Source organism: Vanellus vanellus, assembly GCF_965231255.1.
Source record: "Vanellus vanellus genome assembly, chromosome: 2".
In the NCBI taxonomy this organism is placed as follows: domain Eukaryota; kingdom Metazoa; phylum Chordata; class Aves; order Charadriiformes; family Charadriidae; genus Vanellus; species Vanellus vanellus.
In genome coordinates this window covers 47,631,382-47,644,357 of record NC_138906.1, presented here as the reverse complement: position 1 = coordinate 47,644,357, position 12,976 = coordinate 47,631,382, and the positions used below count along the sequence as shown (strand labels likewise).

Here is a 12,976-nt window from a genome sequence, read left to right as displayed (position 1 = left end):
ATGGGGTATGAGGCTAGAGCCAGTGCTCAGCCCGTGGCCGGGCAGACAAGCACCTCCAGGGTGAGGGGCCTCCCAAGAACAGAAATAGCATGCCTGGGCGGGGGGAGATCGAGCAAGAAACAGGGACATCTCACCCCTCAGAAGCAAAAAGCTCAAGGAGCTGGTGCAGGGCCTTAGAGCCAAAGATGCGCCGGGTTATTACTAGAGAGAGGCTGTAGAGCTGGAGGGTTTCAAGGTTTTTACAGTTTGCCGCCCCAAGGCTGTAGCAATAACTGGGAAGAAATACGAAGGCAACATTATTTTAGAAATTAAAGGAAGCATGTTGGCATCATCGCTTTAAAGCCAGTGCTCAGAGTGAATCAACACCATTTCATCCCTTTGTGCTGCTGCTGGAGTGTTGGCCTATACTACTGCAAAGCACGCTTGTCGTGCAATTAGACTAGAAATTATCCCCCAGAGGCAGAAGCTTTGCAGACCGTCAAAAATTTAGCAAAGTACAGCATGTTTTAAAGTTTCACCCCAGGCAATGTAACTCGGTCATTTTCTGGTTTGGTTTTGGACACACTGGTGGGAAGCCTTGTGTGCCAGCTATGAGGACTTCGCTGACTCTGCAGGGAAAGACCCAGCACTATGTGGCGATGGATCAGGTTTCCATCTCCTGGGCTTCAGCCAACCCATCATTTGCTGTAACTCCCTTGCATAAAATTTGTGGGAGCACAGTCCCCCTTCCCACCTCTGCGGTTGCCTGGCTTCAGATTCCCAAGCCACTCGTGAGGAGCAACACGCGGAAGTGGATCTGCAGGGGCACGTTGAGCCAGCAGGCAATGCCTGCCTGCCACATCCCTGCCCGGGCACTGAGCAGGGTGTCCTTGAGGGTGTCTGCAGTGTGCCGAAATGCTGGGAGGTCATGGTAATGCCCCCTTGAAGGGCATTTTGGAAGAAAAAACCTGCATCCCTGGTGGACACAACCCCAGACACACAACTGGTGCAGGTCGGCTAGGAATTACGGCCACTTTGATGGATCATGAGGTCGTGTGAAGGGCTGTCCTTTCTTCATGCCCCATGGTGGCACAGGTGCAGATGGGTGGTGGTGGGACCCATGTGCAGGGGGAACATAATGGCCCCTCCACGGGGCCATCTGTGTGGTGTGAACTCAGCCCCCTGCTCTGAGCCAGAGCTACCTTCGAGGCTGGCAGTCATAATTTAATAGCTGTCTTTAGTAAATTCCTGCTCTGCAAGCCATCCATCTTCCCTGAGCAGGATGATATAGGAAGGCACTTAAGCACTTGAATGATGGGCAACGGACACTGCCCAGGATTTCCTTCTGCTCAGGCTCGCCCAGAGTCACTCCACGGCTGGAGGGATTTTGTCTCCTTCCATGTTCTCAGCACGGTTACGGGTCCCAGCAGCAAGCTTAGCCCATGTACCATCCCTTTACAAGCCAAAAAACTCCTGGTTGAAACCAAAATGAAAGGGCTGATCCCCTCCTGGACCTGGTTGCCGTACCTGCTCTCAGCCTCTATCCCTGACACGCCGGGAGCTGCCTGGAGCACCACGTGTTGGGCGCAAGGTTCTGGAGACATTCCTGGAGGCGGTGGGCAGCCAGAGGAGGTTTCCCAGTTGCTTTTCAAGCAGCCTTTGTTAAAAACTGGTCACGGTGGGCTGCGTCTCCTGCTGCCCAGGCGGTTTTGTGGTTCATCGGGCGGGCAACGAGCGCGGTGCTGGGAGGATAAGTACAGTTCTGTGTGTTGCACACCCTCCCTGCAAAATATACCCCGCAGGGTGTGCGTCAGAGAAATGCACATACCTGCTTTTAACCTGCTCGCTGGTGGCCTGTGACAAAAGCCCCTGAGCTTGGGAGTGTAGGGTGGGCAGGCAGATGAGAGGGACGTGGCCACAGCTGAGCCATCCTGGCTCCCTCAGGCACCTCTTGGGGGTGATGGGATTTGCTGCTGGAGGGGTCTGGTGGTGCCAGTGCAGGGGCGGGACCACTCTTTTGGATGCCAGAAGAAAACGGGGATGAAACCCACTTTTAAAGGCCACGTATTTCCATGGCATCTTTCTAGTTTTAGGGCTGTTTCTTACATTCTTGGATAATGAAGTTTGGGGTTTGTTTTTCTTTTCTTTCGGGCTCGACAAAGCCAATTTGATGCACTTTGAAAAGAAATTGAAAACAGGCTTCTCTGCTTCAAATTCTGCCAAGGTTCAAGCGTCCCGGGAATACAATGTTAAGGATAAAACCCTCCCAACCACACTTAGAAAGTTTTATCCCCGAGTGGCCAAGGCTGCACAGGCTCTCCCTGTGCCTTCGGGAGCCAGAGAGGTGCTGTATGTCCCTCTGATGAGCGAGGATATATATTTTTTTACTTATTGGCATCCTGGAACAAGCAGTACCTCTCTTAAGCCTTTTTATGGGTTTTGCCCGTAGCTTTCCCCCCTGGGACTTGGACCTAATTTCTGGAGAAGACGTGCTGTACTGTCACTATGTCAGACTGGCAAAGCAGAGCTGTGCGTATGGTTTGCATTTCAGGCTGAATCGAAGCCATAGGCTAAACTGCAGCTTTTTTTTTTTTTTTTTTTTTTTTACAGCATGGGCTCAGAGAAAGCCTCTTTGGAAAAGTATTTACCCTAGGCTTGTAAATACAGTATTATTTCTGCAACGTTATTATTAAATTCGCAATACCGACCGCCAGAAATAACACAGAGACTGCACTTGCACTTTTTGCTTTTCTTTTTATTGTTGATGTGGCAGGGAAACCCCGAACGGGGCTGGGGAAGGGCGCCTGCGGTGGCCCTCGCCCAGCTTCACAGCGCAGGGTTTCAAGCTCAGGGTGGGAAAGAGAGGAAGCTCTAACTTGCCGTGCCCAAACCCGAACTCACTGACAGAGAAGACAAAGTGCGTTTGGACAGTAATGACGCTTTAACCACTTGGGCTGTAAACTGACTTGACGTTAAAACCCAGCAATCGTTGCCATCCATTTGGCATCCACTGCTCTCCAGCTGTGGATGAAAAAGGATTTTTCCTGCAGTATTTCCAAGGTTCTGCAAATGGCCCCCACGTGCATCCCCACCCCGCACCCCCTCCCCGAGGATACTTGGATTTTTGGCAGCCATGTTCCTTGCACACCCAGAGGTGGTGTAAGTGACCAAAGCGTTATTATCAAATCCTCCATGCAGAAGAGGCTTACAGGGGGTTTTGCTGAGAACGGGGTGGGCTGCGTCTCTTCAGAGGGGTGGGATGGGGGAGGTGCTGGGAAAAATGGCCCAGGGAAGCACAGATTGGGAAGGGAACTCGGCTGGATGCAGATGGGAGTACTGAGATTTACAGTTAATCCTGTCCATCGGGATTAAACCCATAGATGTCATGGCAGTTAATTCAGCGTACTTTGAGGTTGGAGAGACAGACTGCGAAGCACTTACGGTGATGACTTGAAAGGAGTATGGGTATCAGGATATAAGGATCTGGCCTTTTTATGCCACAGCGTTATTTTACTATGGTTAAAATATGATTTAGACGTTACACCTCCCCTAAACTCCTGCTCAGGATGCTGGACATGGGTTACAGGTGCTTGGGAATAAATATGTGTCTGCACTCTGCAGGACTTGCTTGAAATGCAAGGCATGTAGGTTTTGGGTAGCTGAGCTCGGGTGCCGCCTCTGTTAGTTGGCATTTGGCTACAGGACAGCAGCAAATCGCTATCCCATCCAAGTGAGGAAGAGCTGGGAAGGCATCCCAACCAACCACTTGCCAAAAGTTCTGCTGCTCCCCGGGGCTGCTCAGGGGTGTTCAAGCTCATCCCGCCCAGAAAGGTGCCTAAGGCAATGACTTAGCCATGTAGTATGGTGCCTGGGACAGTTAATACCAAGCCTTGAATAACCCTGCCAGTAAACTAGGTCAGGACATCACTCTCTGAACAGTCTCACCCTGGACTAGCTCCTTTTCACTCTGGGGCTGGTCCCCCGGCAGGTCCCGAAGCCCCCCACCAGACAGCCCCAGCTCCCAGCAGATATATGTTGCTGCGCTACGTTGTACTTCTAGGAGACAAACAATTAAACGAGAGGTCTAAAGCTGAATCACTCCAAACGCACCATCGCTGCCTCTTATAAGCTGCATAAAGTCTGCTCAGTCCTTGAGAGGGAGACCTCGAAGGGAAACCCCCACGGCTGCCGCCAGCGAGTTGGTGGCTTTGCAGCTCTTCACATCTCACTCGGTCTTTGGGAGAGAAGTGACTCCTCACCACGGGGCCATCTGAAGCAACCTCCCCGCAGTGAGGGCATGAAGCCTGATGGATTTTAGGATAGTACTGGATGGGTTTATGAAGGGGCTCATGTGCTGGGATCGCTTGGGGCCGCTCCTTTCGGGTGGGGGTTGGTCCCTGGAGCCATTGGGAGCCTGTGGTCCTAAAAGCCCCGTGGCTGGAAATGTTTCTGCTCACCCAGCTGCCTTCTGGAAGACATTCTGGCTGCTGGCTTTCACCCCACCCCCCCCCCAGCTTTTTAGGTCTTTTTTTTCTTCAAGCTTTTCCTCTTATAAACAATCTCTTATCCCTTCTTTGGCAATACATTCTCCCACTGTGTCTGCCACGGATATACTTGGGCTTCCAAAATAAATAATGGCAAAAAAATGTATCCACTTGAACGTTGCCCTGACTTCCAATGTGGGTTCGAGCCGCTTGGAAATTCCTTTTGCAAAGTGGAGAAGCGACGCCAAGGTGTCTTTGGCTGCTCCAGCCCCTGGCAGCGCGTTAGACCGCCTGATCCCGGGTGAACACGGCACGGGTGCAGTGTGGCCCAGGGATGGGGTGGGCTGGAAGGATGTCCCAGCACTGCCCCTCGTGTCCCTCCACCTCACCCCAATGGGGAAGGTGCTGTGCCCGGGGCAGAGCCAGCGCTGCACGTGTGGGATTGCTTTAGGCCAAAGGGAAGACGCGTTGGCTTTGAGATACGGAAAGACTTGCACAGTATTTGCTCGTAACTGCCTTTCCAGCCTATATAATTTTTATAAGTCCCTTCAGAATAGAAAGTATGACTAAAAGGGGGGGGAGGGGGAAAGCCGTTTGTATAAAGATATATACACAAAATCTTCGTAGTACCTGTTTAAAGGCAGTTCCTTAGTGCTGGGAATCAGAATATTTTAGGTTTCAGATACAGCAGTTTGCATCCTTTTTAAACACAGGCTGTCACAGCTCCAGACTGGCACTCGGAGCTGCCTCGTTTTTGTTGGACGCAGCGGTGGGCAGAGCTCCAGAGGCCGTGTCTCAGCACGTGTTGAGACATCCTCCGAACAAGGGCATGGGGATCTGGGCTATGGGCTGGGTGTGCAACCAGGGTAGGAGCCACTGAAGGTGTCCGGAGTAAGGTCTGAAGATAAAAACCTCTTAGGAACTGGAAAGCATTTGCCTCCAGCCAGGAATTTGCTCTGCTTTGGTCTATCTTTTTATTTATTTATTTATTTATTTATTGAGTCTTTGAAGCAAAATATTTGAGCATGAAGAAATAAATCTCCCACAAGGGGATCCTGTACACCGGCGCTGCAGACGTGGCCATGTCAGTGGCGGGTCAGCCCGTGCTCTGACCGGCTTCTGAAGGGACTGCAGCTTATTTCTGGCACAAATCATGCTGCCAGATGTACCTCTCCTGCTACAGCACTGCGGAGGCAGCCAGCACTTGGGGAACACCTTTCTCAGGGATCGCACAAGCAGGGGGGCTGCTCCTCCAAAGCAAACCCCTTTAAGCTTTTTGAGCGCTCAGCCTGGGCAGGGCGGGCACACAGGTCTGGGGGATCCCCAGCCATAGCACCCCATGGGGACTCCCAATAACACTGTCCCTTTCTGTCCCCATAGGCCCAGCGACCATGGCGAAGGACAGGGCTGAAGCCCCCCACCCCGGCAGCCCTTGGGGGGCTGCTGGCCCTGGCGCTGCTGGCCTTGGCCCGCCTGCCCCCATCACCAGACCAGTCCCCCCACCTGCCACCAGCATCGTCCCCCCCAGACCCCCGGCAGGAGGTGGCCGCCCCCCTGCCCCGGGGACAAGTCCGCAGCAAAAGGTCCCCTGGGGCACCCACATGGCTGCACCGGGACCAGCAACTCAGCCGGGGCAGGAGGCGACGAAGAGGGGTGGCAGCGGAGGTTCCCCCATGGCTCTCCAGCGATGACCTCCAGAAGATGCGGCTGCTGGCCAGTGGGCAAGTGGTCTCCAAAACCCGCATCCCAGCCCACGGACAAGTCCTGCGAGTGGGTCTGCGGGCCGTGGGGGACACTGAGGAGGATGCCTTGCCAGCCAGCCCGGAGGAGGACTGCCGGGATGGGCGCTGCGGTCTTATCAAGCGGCCTGGGGACCTCTATGAGGTGCTGGCCTTCCACCTGGACAGGGTGCTGGGACTGAACCGCAGCCTGCCCGCCGTGGCCCGGTGCTTCACCAGCCACCTCCTGCCCTACAGCTACACCAACGGCTCCCTGCGACCCATCGTCTGGTGGGCACCCGACCTCCAGCACCTGCAGGATGCCAACAACGACCAGAACTCCTGCGCCCTGGGGTGGCTGCAATACCAGGAGATGTTGCGGCCCCACAGACCAATGCTGGCGGCTGGGGACAGTCCCTGCTCCAGCATCGCACGCAGCGAGTGGAGCCGCCTGGCCCTCTTCGACTTTCTCCTCCAGGTAGGGCTGGGGTGATGGAGATCTCCTGTCCCTCTGGCTGTGCTGCCCTGGTCCCCCTTGGGACTTGCAGGGAAACACAGGCAGGTTTCGGATGCGGTGAGTCCGCTCTCACGTGGGTGAGCTTTCCCGCAGCATGGCTCCATCGGCTCTGCTTCGTTCGGATGCCGGCAGTGGCTTGGGATGGGGCATCCCTAGGGACAAGCAGCATGTTCTGCATCAGCCCCTGGAAATCAGGAGCCCTGCCCCTTTGGACGGCACTGCTTTTCTCCTCCTTCCCCTCCTTGGCATTAACAGTGCATAATCTTCTGTCTGGAAAATCATACCCTGCTGCTACGAGGGATTACGAGCGTCCCAGAGAGTTATCATTTCTCAGAGGGCAGCTGTGAGGAGGCAAAAGTGGTTTCTATGGAAAAAAGCCTGTTTAGGCACCTTGGGGCTGGAGCTTTGGTTATCAGACAAGGGGAAACCACCTGAAGGGGCAATTATTAAAACAAAACAAGACAGACGCAAAGAAAGAAAGAAAAGAGGCTATTAAAATATGTGTTCTCATTATTCTCTCCTTTTTTTTTTTTTTTTTTGGCAAAGCCTGACCATTAATCTTTATAACCTCAGACTATGGCTGGATGAGGCGGAGCAGTCCTGGCTGGACTCAGAAATATTTTAGCTGAAACAGCCAGAGAAATGAGAAGATTAACCAACCCCCTTCCCTTCCCTAGGCCAAAATGCTGTTGAGTGCAAGGGAAAGGTTGAGTCTCCAGGAGAAAGTATCTAGTTTTAAGCAGACAGTCCCTTGGAGGGCCGAAGCAACGCAATGATAAATCCAAGGGCAATCCACAGGTTTTCCTGCCTGACTCCGATGGGATCCTCCCATGCGGAAAAGCCACGTAAAGGTAAAGAGGCACCAAGTCAGCGGGATGTTATAGAAGTGAAATAGCGTCCTTCAGAAGTGGCTTTAGCCTCTCACGGCCCTTGCTGGGGAAGGAGAAGCTGTGAGCTTTGAGCCCTGCTGTACGTCAGCATTGAAATCTTGGTTGTTTTCTCCAATTTTAGCTTTAAAATTGGGCTTCTTCCATATTCATTTCTCTTGGTGTTTGCCATAAAGGAACACCCCTCTTGGTGTGTGAAGCTTTACCAGGGGGCAAAAACGCTAAGCCCGGTGGAAAGGAAGCAGCTGCTGATGGCTTTGTCCTGCATTTTAAACAGGGCCAAAAATACATCAACTCTGAAGCCCTGCAGCTGTGTCCCTGCACTGTGGAACCCCCCTTCCCAGCTGGGGGGAAAAGCAAGGCATTTTTCCCTGGGGGAGGCCATCCCAGGCTGAGCCATGGCTGGAGAGCCCTGTCAGACCCAAGGTGGTGCTCTGGGCTGGCCGAGCTTTGCCTGGCACCAAAGAGGGGCTGAAAGAAAGCTTCTCACAGGGTTTCAGTTTGGATGGGAGAAGATGTGGCTCACATATTTGTGTTCCAGCTGTAAGACCTAGTGTCCCCTTCATTAGATACATTTAGGTTCTGGTGAGGACAAGTTAACATAAACGACCTGGGGAGGGTTCATCAACACGTCAGAGGTGCTCTCAGCATCTCCACAGCTGTCTGGCCCATCTTCTGGAGCTCCACCTGGACACCGGGTCCAGCCTCCACCGTGCACGTCCGTAGGTCCAGCATCAATTCACTTCGGTTTCACAGACGCTTCCATGAATGGAGGCCTGAGCATGTTTAATGTCTCTGTAAATCATCTCAGGTTATCTTCACCTTCTATGCAGCCTGGAAAACAATGCAACAGGTGAGAGAAATGGAAGTGCATGGAGGAAATGTGATGTTTTCTTTCATTTCAATGCATTTCATGTCAAAAGACACTTCATCACATTTAGCTGGTGAGTGTCCCGGTGGAGAAATGCTGACCCGAATCCTTCATTAAACATCAGAAAGGGATTTGTTAAGGAGCTCTGGTGTGGGACTAATCTTGCTTCTCAAAGGGTTTTTAATATAATGGCCATGGAAATCAAACTTTGTGTTTCCTGCAACATCTTCTTCAGCACTTGATTAGTGTTTGAGTTCAGACTGAACTCCCTCTTGAGGCACAGCCTTTAATTCATACATTTTCCTAATTATCAGGGTGAGGTGAATGGGCAGCCTCTGTGAATCATGTGGTTTCCAGCCAGTCGTTAGCTGTAGATCTCCCTGGGCTCACCTGAGAGCTGCTCCAGCCCTCCTGGCAGCTCCAGGAGCCTCTCTGCACCCTGAGCTCTGGCTCCCAGGTTGGCACCAGCAACCCCAAGCAAGCGAGCAAGTCGGATGCCTTCACACTGCAACCGGAAAATATATATTTATATATATATATTTATATATTAAAGGAGATTTATATACATATATGGGGTGGGGTTTGCTGTAATGTTGTAAGCAGGCTTGCAGATCTGGAGGCAGTGAGGCAGCCCCCCTGCACAGCCATGGCAGCATGCAGCCATGGGGAGGGCTGTTGGCAGCCAGCGAGGTCCTGTCTGCCCCACAGACGGGGGGGCTTCTTCTGACAAAAGCTGAGGAAGCTTAGTGAATACTGAGGCAGGGTTACTGAGATCAGATCTGACAGAGATTTATGTCTTTTTAAAGTCCTTCATCCCTCTGAAGGCGCGGGTGCAAGCAGCACCGAGGTTTCTGCAGGGATTTGGGGTGGGAAGGGGTGTCAAGCCTCCAGCTTGACAGCCTTGACAACACGGAGCCTTAGCAGTGTCTGCAAATAATTAAACACATATGTGGTTAAAACTAGTCACCATGGCCTAACTGAAATGTCAGGCATGCTCTGTGTAATGCACAGATTGCTTTTTCCCTTGCCAATCCTTTCCCATTCATCTTCCTTCCCTTGAGAGCTGCTCAGGTTGCCAGTAGGGTTGGTTGAAAGGACATATATGAGCTGGGAGCCAGATGAAACCATCATCCAGCGCACCAAGACTCAGTCCAAGGAAAAAAAAAAATCTCTTTTTGAGGTTTCAAAACCTAGATTTCCTTGGGTGCTTTTGTTTGTTCTTTTTAGGTTCATCGTTGTGTATGTCTTCCCTTGGTTTCAGCCGGAAGCATGATCTGTTCGCTCTGTGCAAATACAGAGTGTGGAAGTACCAGGCACAAAAGGTGCCTGAGCTTCAGCAGGAAAGTCTGTCACCAGCACCTTCGTCAGTCTCTTCTCCAAGCCAAGGGGTTTTTGCCAGTCAGCTCAGCTTTTGAGTGCTTCCATGCCTCTCCCTCACCCATCGGTGTGCACAGATTTTCCATTTTGTGTCTACTGAGGAGCCTTAGAAAGTTTATTTTCCTCTGAGCAAGAAAAGTTCACAACTGGACCACCCCACCCTGGACACCTGTCCCTGCTAAAGTCCCCAAATGTCTTCCACAGGTTCATGACCGCCTGGACCGTTACTGCTGTGGGTTTCAGCCCGATCCCTCTGAGCCCTGTGTGGAGGAGAGGCTCCATGAGAAGTGTCGAAACCCGGCGGAGCTGGTCCTGGTCCACATCTTGGTATGTCCCCCCGCTGCCCAGGGACTGCTCTGGGGCAAAGATGACTGTGCCTGGGAGGCCCTTGCATGGCTGATGTTGCAGCAAGGGGGACATAGGTCCCTTGGTGATGCTGGATCTGTGGTGGGAGGTGGTCCTCAGCCTAGAAGGACGTGGGGTTTGGCAGCTGCTGACCTGCAGATGCTGTCAGGATTTCTCACTAAAAAAACAGCCTAAACGCCCAAACTGGTGACTCCCTGCAGTAAGTGAACTTCTCCTTCCCGTCCCACTGGCAGGTCCGGAGGAGCTCGCCATCCCGCCTGGTGTTCATTGACAACGCAGGCAGGCCACAACACCCCGAGGAGAAGCTCAACTTCAGGCTCTTGCAAGGCATAGACAGGTAGGAAGGGCGATGTGCACCGTCCTGGGGGACACGTCCTGGGTGAGTGCTGAGTTAGCACAAATGGGATGGACAGTAGCCCTATGTGCACACCTTCATGCCATTCTCAACCTGTCCAGTCGGGCATCCCTGTGAAGCAGGACCACCTCCCACCCAGGATGGGGCAGGTGGGTGGACTCGCAAACTCATCACACGTGCACCTGCACTGAAACTGTCTTCATCCTGCTCTGGGCGAGTGATGGCAGTCTTCAAAGCCTCTTTTCCCCTCTCTAATTGGCAGCTGCACAAAAATAACCAATAATCAGGCGTTTCAGCATTTCTTGCATTGTTGCCCATCAGGTGTTTGGCACGCTATCGGTCTCTTGATTTGAAGCTTGTTTGGATCCATTTCTGATGGAGCTGTTCTGCACGCTCGCCGTGGGCAGAGGTTTAAGCAGGAGGCTCCTCATCCTGTGTTCCTGTGGTTGGACATGCATTTCTTCTTGAAGCAGTGGGGTGGCCTTTGCTGGGGTGCTCTGCTGCTCCCCTCCTCCCTGCTCGGCCTTCCCTGGGTAACCCCTTCCCTCCCTCTCTCTTCTGCTCCTCCGCTGCAGCTTCCCGGCGGTGGCAGTGGCCACGCTGCGGTCGGGCAGGTTGCAGAGCCAACTGCTGGAGTCGCTGCACGTGGACCGGGACTTCTGGGAGAGCCAGGGCGGCGCTGAGGGCCTGAGACCCCTGCTTCAGACCATCGACAGGCGGGCACGTGTCCTGCTGAGGTACATCCAGGAGCGCAACTTGACGGTGTTCGAGGACTCGCCACGCTGAACTGACCTCTGTCCGGCACGGTGTGCCTACCTTGGAAATACCAGAGGTGATGGATGTACCTCACGCCGTCAGTGTGGGCGATGTGAGACAGTGTGTGTTTGACTCTCCAAAAGGTGTTCCCCACCACCCCACCCCTTGTAGGATGCCCTGGAGAAGGAGATGGGATCACGGGGAGTAGGAAAGAGAAGGAGGAGACATCTCCTGAAACAACCCACAACTGCATGAGAAAGGCAACACTTATCAAGTAAAGGTCTCAGCATGGATTTTTCAAAGGAGGAGCTCATCCATGGTGGAGGGGCACACAATTTTGGATGCCTTCACTCCCCCTTCCACCTCAGCAACTTTGAAAACTGGAGGCTTGGACAGTTTGAACAGCCTACGGGGACCCTGGGAAGGGTTAAAGAAGCGGTGAGAGGCACTGCTGAAGGCTGGGGGAAGTCATGGGCAGCCTTTCCATGGCTTGCACTGGGCTTTTGGATGATGCCTTTGCTGTTTCCAAAACATCACTGGTGGAGAAGCTGGAGCGGCGTGGGGGAAAGCAGAGGGGAGCTTGCTAAGTGGATTAAGCAGGGACAAGTCTCCTTGACAAGAGCTCTGTCTTTCCCCAGTCGGAGGAGGTGGTGTGTGCCTGGGAGCGAGCGTAAGCCACTGCCCGAAGCCGGGGCCAGACGGGACCCCGGCCCACCGGCAGCTCATCACGGAGCCTGCGGTGCCGTCCCCCCGTGTGCCGCGCGCCTTGTTTCGGCAGGCCTGGGCTGCTGCCAAGGTGCATTTCGAAGGTGGTGGCTGAAGGTTTCCATCTCTCGCTCGCTCTTTGCCTTGGCTTGTCAGGGGATTAAAACTCAAACCGACCCTGAGCTCTGCCGCTTCTGAAAAGCGCTCCTGCCTGCTTGCTTAGGCACGGCTGGGCAAAACTCTTTCCAAGACTTGCAGAAATATCTCCTAACAAAAAAGCCAGGCTAATTAATTCAGCAGAAGGCAATCGAGTGCAAAATGCTTTCTGAGCATGCTGGCACCTCCGGCAGAGCCTTTCCCACTCCTGCCGCCTCCGTATGCTCCTGCCCGGCAGCCCACCGTGATGGGGCGCAGCAGCATCCCAAGCTAGGCAGGTCCTCAAGCATCAGGGCTGCAAGAGAATTCAAAAGCAAAATGAACTGGTGGAAAAAAAGATACAGGGATGGGCTCTGTCAGAGCCTCTCACTCCCTGCAGTGTGTTTCCCAGCTGAGGCAGCAGTCAGTGTTTGCTTGCCAGGAGCAGCCGGTTCCCAGACTGTGGGCTGATGGTTTGCCACCAGGAGAAGGCTTTTATAATGGGACTTCAGGGAGAAACCCTCCATTTCTCTAGTGCTACAGGTGGAGCCTCCATGCCTGAGGCACCCTAAGTCACTTGTGCCTTTGGAAAGTCTCGGTGAGACCAGTGTGGGCACCCGCGCTGTGCTGCTGTCCCGTTGCCCTCGCTTTGGAGAGCACGGCCACCCATGCAGTGGGAGAAGCAGAAATGGTGGGCATTGATGCCTTCCCTGCTCCATCCCTCTCAGCACCATGTCAGTTCTAGAGCCTGCAAGGGGATACTTTAACAGCCATGCTGATAAGCACAAGCAATTACCTTTTTTTTTTTTACTTTTTCCTCTTGCTT

At 53.3% G+C, this 12,976-nt stretch overlaps 1 protein-coding gene across 1 annotated transcript; it reads left to right on the top strand.

Moving 5' to 3' along the window:
• GASK1A (golgi associated kinase 1A) lies at positions 1-11,340 on the top strand (the record flags this gene model as incomplete). Its single annotated transcript, XM_082499162.1, has 5 exons — positions 1-60; positions 5,844-6,659; positions 10,038-10,160; positions 10,433-10,536; positions 11,130-11,340. 5 exons carry the CDS (start codon positions 1-3, stop codon positions 11,338-11,340), a joined length of 1,314 nt encoding a protein of 437 aa, XP_082355288.1.
• Positions 11,341-12,976: the final 1,636 nt, after the last annotated feature.